Source organism: Plectropomus leopardus, chromosome 7 (genome assembly GCF_026936395.1).
Source record: "Plectropomus leopardus strain MGB_pleo_1.0 chromosome 7, ASM2693639v1, whole genome shotgun sequence".
Taxonomy (NCBI): domain Eukaryota; kingdom Metazoa; phylum Chordata; class Actinopteri; order Perciformes; family Serranidae; genus Plectropomus; species Plectropomus leopardus.
This window is the reverse complement of record NC_142182.1, coordinates 19250948-19259222: the sequence shown is the minus strand read 5'-3', so window position 1 is coordinate 19259222 and position 8275 is coordinate 19250948. Positions and strand designations below refer to the sequence as shown.

The window sequence follows — 8275 nt, the reverse complement described above, 5'->3', positions numbered from 1 at the left end:
TCAGTAATGAGTTGTGGTCTGCATCTGGACTGATCAATAAGCTTCAAAATAAGTGTTTATTGGGGTTTGGACTCTAAAAGCAAGTCCATTTCTTCCATCTGAAATTGTTGCATGTCTAAAAATAAATATGACCTCATGTTGTGTCAATCAGGTTTGCACAGTGACTCAGAAACTTTCATATATCGCTGAAGTTTTCGGAACAGGTTCGACAATCTGCGTTTTTCGCATCCATCAAAAGCCTTTAGTGAGTTGTTTGACCAATAAATGGAAAAGAGTGACAAGAGAAGATAGTGGAGCATGCAGTGTCTTTTCTTAACTCAGACAGCTCACTTTTTACAGGTCAGATAGTGATATTCAGGTGGATGCTGATGACTGAGAGGTGGATGAGGATCGCACACAGAGAAAGTGTGGAGAAAAAGAGGAGGACAGCTGACTTCCCTTGTTGCAGCTGCAATGGAAAGAATGTAAAGAGAAGCAAGAGAGCAAATGTGTCTCCTATTGCAAATTGCCTGTGTGTGTTTGCTTTGGATGAGGGATTAAAATGCATCTGAAAAAAATTGGCTCAGTTTGCAAAGACCTTAACAGTATCTAAAACCCCATCACATATTCAGCATTGGTATTTGGGAGGTTGCATTTGACAGTCTTGGTGACTCTCTGAAACAGAGACAATCCTAAAATCATGCCTGTTTTATGCAGCAATTGGCCAGATGTGCAGAGGTAAGAGGGTAGATGGGGTTTGAGCTCTCTTTAATAATTCTTCATGCAACAACTTTGATGTATTTTACAAACGTGTTCATTTCAAGCACATGCAGGCTGTTAAGGAGTCAGTATGCTTTAACATAGTGTGTCAAATTGTGTAAAAACTTCTGAAATGGTGTGCGTATGTGACAAAAGTCCGCTTGTCACATTTTGCATTCACAATGAAGTGTAGCACCATGAATGTCTTCAAGGAGAGACTGTAGGAATGTGTGTGCAATCATCCTAATTTCTAGAGTTCAGTTCATTGAGAATACAAACATTAACTACAGCAACTCTTTACCCTCTGAGCAGAGTATTTGCCGCCATATAACAGAGAAGGTAAATGATTGCTATTGACATGCTATGCCTTTGTTGTTGTTAAGAAAGCACTTGCATTGCATATATTATGTCACACTTGAGGACATCACTGTTGTGTTACATGTCGTGCCTGTCATGCCTCTTTTGATAGCAGGATGCCAGTATGTTGTGTATAATCACACACTGGATTGTAATACTGCCAAAGGAGGCATAAAGGAGGCACTTTTTAGTGGCTCTACAGCGTGATCAATGTGTAAAAAGGGTTATTTGGGAGGTAGAGGGATACTGCCGATGGAGGATACCGTAAGGCCAAAGACATAGCATTCAGATCAGGTATTAAAACACTGAACGGCGTCATGCCAGTTTGTTTGTTTCAAACATACTAAGACCCTAAAGAATAACAAAGTGTGAAATTAATTAATCTATTCTGCTTTTACCGTGCACCGTTTCCCTTACATTTCAATGTCCCTGATGCATATTTATAAATCCTACGATAGCAAAGGAATGGCCTACCTTACTCTGCCTCTGATGGGCTTACTCTAACCCTAACCAGTCCCACTCCTCTTGCCTAAAACTAGCCAATCCAACCAATAAAGGCAACGAGTACTAGTCAGTCATAGGGACAGTAGTAAGTCGTTCCTTCTTTCCTAGGATTCACAAGTGTGGGTCCCAAACACAGAAGGTTGTGAGTTTTCCTAACATGTCAGCTCTGTAGAGAATGTAGTCATTCTGCAACTTTTTAAGATGTTATAAGTAAACTTCTCAGCACCCGAAAAATGACAAGTCCTCAACATGTAAGTTCCACACTAGCTACATTACCAGTTACCATTCCATTTCCATCTTCATTTAACATCTGTAAAGTTTATTTTTGTCAGTCTTAAAACCCCACTTAAAGCTTTCTCGTGTGTATACACGTGCATCCTCTTGTGTGAACTAATACAGAACAAAACAGGCATTTGCTTAACAAAACATTACTCCATATAGCTCCACAGCATATAATTTTAGGTTTGTGGATTCATACGATCGAAACCAAACCACCCATTACTTTTGGACTGCTGGTTAAAATGCAGTAGGAGCCTCGAAATCTCTCCTCCTTGTGCCTCCAAACTTCACCTGCTTTGTCCAATGGTCTAGTTTTATACCAAGTATATTTAGCAAATTTATGGAGAAATTGTGTCAATAGAAGACACAACTGTGTGATAATATTTGTGCAGAAGCAGGCAACAAAGAGAAGATGAGTATTACAACCTCTGTGCATCTTTACAGACATATCACACAACAGCACATGCAGAGAAAACATTTGCTAACACTCTTAGATCAGGCAGCTGAATATAGGCCTACAGTACAGTATTAGTGGAAACAACTGACAATTCACATAAAGTTGGGCGTGGATGGGGTTCAGAGGTGTGGGAGAAGAAAACAAAAGAACCAAAGACACTTTAAATGTGTATTTGGAGAGTTCAGTGAGAGTAGGAGCAGAAGATAGATGTGTCCCTACAACAACAATGTGGGACCAGAGGAAGGGTGTCCAAGTCTAAAGGTTCCCCTCCAGAAGGACAGTTTTTAAGTCCGCAGGGCAGTTGACGGTGAAGACCGTGTGGGAGGTGTTTCGTCTTTCCACAAGGGTGGCAACAGCTTCCCCAAGGTCCAGGTGGTTCAGGTAACCAGGTGCCATGCGCTCCGGAGTGGCTACACCTGTGTCGATCTTCACCTGTCAGGACCAAGAGGGTGCAGGATACATGCAAGACTGGATTAGAGAAAAGTCAGGAAACTATTTGCGTGCATCTACAGTGAATACGAAACATTAATATTTAACCAGAAAGTTGATCTGTTAGCTACACTAACCACTAGCCACTGCTGAGGTCATAACACAGCAGACTTTGATTTAGTTATTCTTATACAGGCATAAGATTGCAACATGTGAAGTTGTTAAAGTTGCACATAAATGCAAGTTTGGAGCTTTTCTAAAACCAGAAAGCTGTGTACTTTTCAAACTCTTTTCTTAGTTTTTTAATATTTGTCAGCAAGTTTAATTAAGACGGGTTAGTTTAACAGTTATTTTTCACGTTGCAATGTTGTTGACAAGTGCGACACAAGTGAATGGTTTGGTGTTAATCTGAAGTACTATTCTGAAAATAGTGCCCCCTTCTCTATTTACTGAATCAAGAATCGTCTTTGAATTGAGAATCAATTCTAAATTATGTTGTTACACAGATAATTGAATCAAATGGTGAGATTCCCACCCCTCTTTCATACTGTACCAATAAATGTCTGTCACATTTAGTCATCTCCTTTTGCAGTAAAAATAGATGCATTGCTTTTTTTTTTTTAATGTATTGTTAATCATTTTATAATTTAGAGAAAGTCAATATCTAAAATGCTCATTTTTGTCACAGCAGGCAGAAGATGGATTGGTACTCCTTCAAATTCGCCTAATGCAAAACTAGGCGGCGCCATCATTCGAAAAACCCAAACTTATTTATACGTTTGGTTTCAATTTTTTGTATGTGTGTCTCAAATAAGAACACAGGACAAGCGTCTTAAAGAAATGTTCAGAGAAATCCTCTATAATTTACACAATGTGAATAGACATATCCTGAAACTGTATTGCAGTCCTAATGTGGCCTGAAGCACATTATATATCACACTGACAACAGCTCATTTATCTCATCGGTGTCATGTTTAAATAGACCTGAATTCTTTATTAAGAGAGACACCTAAACAAATAGGTCTGAGGCTATGAAACTGAGGTCAGGTAAATATATTTTACCAGCTTCGGTGCTTTATTAACTGAAGTACTGCTGTGTAATCCCATTAAAGTCTCACCTGGTTGAGTTTGCAGGGCACCTCAGGATACTCCTCTCGTAGTACCTGACAGAAGGCGAGAGTGCTGGCAGCTCCTACTGTCAGGAAGCCGGTGCCAGGCATCAGCAACTTCTCTCCTGCTCCTCCTGTGGCACAGATACAGATACGTTTTATTTAGGAAATGTAATGGAGTAGAAGTGAACATTGACATAAATATAAAAACTTATGTAAAGTACAGATATAAAAAAAACCCAACAAAGTGTTATTACTTGGTTACATTTCACCATTGACTATGTCAGCAACCACTAGCGGGCATTTTGGGCTGCTTTTCCACAGGCGGGGTTGTGTTTGGATGACTACAAAAACACCTGGACTTTTAATATTTTTTATTGTTGCAAAATAGTACAATGACTTGAATTAAATTAATTATTGTTAGGACACTATTATGCTCACTTTATAAGCTAAAGTTGCACTAATCAATGTCTTATATAAAACCAGATCGAGTGACTTTGTGTTTTGCTCAACTAAATATCCCTCAGCTCAGTGTTAGGGTTTGCGGCTCCAAACTTAACCATTTTGATTCACTTTCATTCCTTCATCAATCTGGTTTCCAGCGGCGACAGGCAGCTGCCTTCAGATTACATACATTTGACAGAGGCTGGGCTATTAGTAGAAATAAACAGCTAAATGTTCACCTGTTATGAAGGTGTAGGTACAGCTGGAGTCATCCCTCACCAAGGGGAAGAAGGCCTTCCATGACACAAATGTGCTGAAAAGTAACGTCTCGATTACCTGAAGAGTTGCCAGGAGATAAAATATGAAATGAGATGAGAATCATAATTTCGTCCTTTCAACAGAGGAAAAGCCTCTGCAACAAAGTACAGACAGGATGTAACATGAAAATCAGGACAGCCTCACAACTACTAATATAATCTTACAACTGCCATTACTGCCACCTCTTTAACTATTGAAAGTAACAAGATGTGCATATGCTTACCTGAGTGCAAAGGAAATTACATTTTTATCAAAACCACTGTTAGTCTCTTGTGTGCTTACCCAGTGTAGGTCTTTGAGAGACTGGGTGTGTGGCGGACCTCCCTGCCACCAACTGAAGCCCAGAGAGGAGACAACATCAGTTACCTTCCCCACTGCCTTCAGCAGGGCCTGCTTTGCCTGCTCCGCTCCCTCCTCTGACCCTAGAGCAGAGACAAGGATTCAGGAGAGGAAAAGCTTTCAGGTGGACCAATATGTCTATAGTCAGACAAATATGGGCTGATTGTTTTTGCGTGAAGCTGATATATTTTGCAAACAGAATTTGGAGCTGGGCCTCAGCCCTTGAGGAGATTTTTCTCCGTTTAAGTCAGCTATAAGCAATATTTTGCAAGCCATTTAAAATAATAGAATGCCTAAAAATCTACACATCATTTGCTACATCGCTAGTGCCATTAGCAGGTCAGAATTTTCATTTATCCAGTGAAATTTTTCCACATCTACTGGACAATCCACTATGACTTTCTGTGCAGACATTTCGTGTCTCTAAACAATGAATCATATTGGCTTAGGTTATCTCCTGATTTCATCTCTAGCACCACCAGCAGGTTACATTTGTCGATCAGACTAAGGTGTGTCAACGACTATGGGATGGATTCACATGAAATTTAAGACAAACATTTATGTCCACCTCAGGATTAATTCTGATAAGTGACTTTTCAGCTAGTACCACGATCAAGCCAAAATTAGTACCTTGGTTAAACTGATAACTTTCCCATCAGCCTCAGCTGCAATTTGTGTTTAGTGCCAATTTGGAAATGTTAGTATGCTGACACAGGTGTCAGGAGAATGGTGAAAAACATACCTACTAAACATGAGGACATCAAAACTGTCGTAGTGAGAATGTAAGCATGCTGACCTTTGCAAAGTACAGCTTCACAGAGCCACTATGATGGTTTTAGACTCTGGAGCTTGTTTAATCACTGGCATGGTGCTAATGAAAACAGCATGAAAATAGTAAAATAATCATTTTTTTCATACATTTGCATCCTTCAAATAATGAACTTTGCAGTCTTGAGGGGTCGCTAGAGATTAGTGGCATTGCAGCCATGATAGGACATTTCTCGGACAGTTCTAGGATTTTAGTACATTTCTATAATCTTAGGATGTTTTGGATTTTAAGACATTACTAGGATTTTAGGAGCGTTCTAGAATTTTAAGTTGTTACTAGGATTTTAGGATGTTACTAGGGCTTTAGGATGTCTCTGGGATTTCAGGCGTTTCCGGGGTTTCAGGAAATTTCTTGGATTTCATGACATTTCAAGGATTACAAGGGGGATTTTAAGATGTTAGGGGCTTAGCTAGGACGTCAGTCAGGAATCCTCCATTGGCACTTTTTTGTTAAACAAGCTCTATTTTGATGCTGTTTATGCATTCTGGCACCTCATTTATACTTAAAGAACAAAAACATTTCCCATTGTGAATCACCTTATTTTAATTGTGAATTAGAAAATCATTGGGGGGCACCCAGAACTCTACTGGGGGCCAGATTTGGCCCATGGGACGTAAATTGAGTATCATTGCACAAGAATGTCAAATAGATGAATGAATGGATGGATGAGTAATCCAACTCACCTACATTCCCCACTATAGTGATGAGATTATCCTTTGTGTTGGGAGAGACAAATGATTGGAGCCTCTCCAGGCGGCTGCTGTCCCTGGAGATCACTGCAACTTTGAAACCTTCACACACACACACACACACACACACACACACACACACACACACACATTAGATACTACATTAATCTATTGTGCAGACAGACAAAACCAGCGCCTTTAGCACATATACAGTAGCACTAATCCCGTTCACATGAAAATGAGCATTCACTAATAGGCCTACATTGTCCAAATCAAGGCCATCAGAGGGACAAATGTGGCAGAGCAGCAGATGGTAACTTTATGCTCAGTGCAAACAGTAAAGCTATAGAGGCAATGCAAATCCCTGACCAGAGCACCTCGTCACGACATCCTGACCTGCACTGTCTCCTTCCCTGGGTCATGCAGAGTGCAGCGGCACCAGAACAAATTGAATATAAGCCAGAGACTGTAGCATTGGGACTGAAAAAGCCTCTAAACAGGGTTGCTTTTAACAATCCAAACTATACAATTATTATTATTTTTTATTAAAAACAAACAAATAAAACAATAAAAGTAGATATGATAATGATAGACAATAACTGTAGATATGATGCTTTGTTGATTAAACCCTCAGCGGAAATATCCCAAACATGATAATTTTACCAAAAGCAAAAGTGATCAAAAACTCACAACACGCACTTAAAACACATATATTTACATTATCTAAAGGTTTGTGTTTGGCAATCAACTGGCACCTTACCTGATTGTTATATCTATCAGTGCAGCACTTGGAGATACACCCGAAAATTTACAAATTTACGCACGCAGATGCAATGTCAATATTGCCTTAACAGACTGTCATTTAACGATTCAAAGCCATAGAATGCCCATAAAGTACTAAAATAATCTGTAGATATTAAATTATCTACTGCACAATTTATCAAGATGGAATTGCCAGTGCGTAAAATCCGAAAGACATTCACTTGTGCGTAAAAAAGTCAGGTCAGTCTCCAAATTAATTTGGTTGTAAGAGTTAACATAGAAAATGTAAACATCATCAGCAGCTTCAAGGATTAATTGAGAATAATTCCAGTAAATATCCTCTTAGCAGTGGAGAGGGACTTTCTTTGTGACTCCAAGTGGTCCCTGGGCAGCTTACCTTTGTCCAGCAGTGCTTTAACGACCCCGGAGCCCACTGTGCCCGCTCCTCCCAGAGCTAACACAACCCTGTCCGAGTTTGACATGCTGGCTTTAGCTGCACACGCCTGCTGGAGGATGGAGGATGACTCTGTGTGTGTGCCGAAAGTGAAGCTGCTGATTTGTGCAGAGCATCTTGGCCAACCCAGGATGCTTTAAACTAAACTCAGGGGCCACAGTTCCGCCCTTCTACCACTGTCACTAAGGCCACGCCTGCAGGTCAACAAAAGAGGCTTACCACTGTCCCACCCCGGGACAGTGTATCTGTGTGTGTGTGCTTGTGTGTTTACCCGCTGACAACGATAAGGCAATCGGTTCACGTGGAGGCTCGCAGGGCGCCTTAAACACAGAATGCTCCCATCTAGTGGAGGATTCACATAACACAATTAACCCTTTGAAGCCAGAGCATTTATCTCAAAATCATGGAGAGAAGGCAATGGCCATGTTTACATGATATGGCCCATGAATTAGCAAATACTGGTTTTAAAGTTACAAGAATGTTACCTAAAAAAAAAAAAGAATTAAAAGTATATACTGTATATATATTTATAAATATATTTTTCCCTTTTCTAACAATCCTCCCTTC

At 40.0% G+C, this 8275-nt stretch overlaps 1 protein-coding gene across 1 annotated transcript; it reads right to left on the bottom strand.

The window, feature by feature from the left end:
* Positions 1 to 730: 730 nt before the first annotated feature.
* On the bottom strand, positions 731 to 7879 carry LOC121950491 (uncharacterized). Its single transcript, XM_042496507.2, has 6 exons — positions 7652 to 7879; positions 6487 to 6594; positions 4918 to 5057; positions 4557 to 4653; positions 3883 to 4007; positions 731 to 2767 (listed from the first exon to the last, which is right to left on the bottom strand). The coding sequence occupies exons 1-6, from the start codon at positions 7734 to 7736 to the stop codon at positions 2591 to 2593; spliced, it is 732 nt and encodes a 243-aa protein (XP_042352441.1). The 5' UTR covers positions 7737 to 7879; the 3' UTR covers positions 731 to 2590.
* Positions 7880 to 8275: the final 396 nt, after the last annotated feature.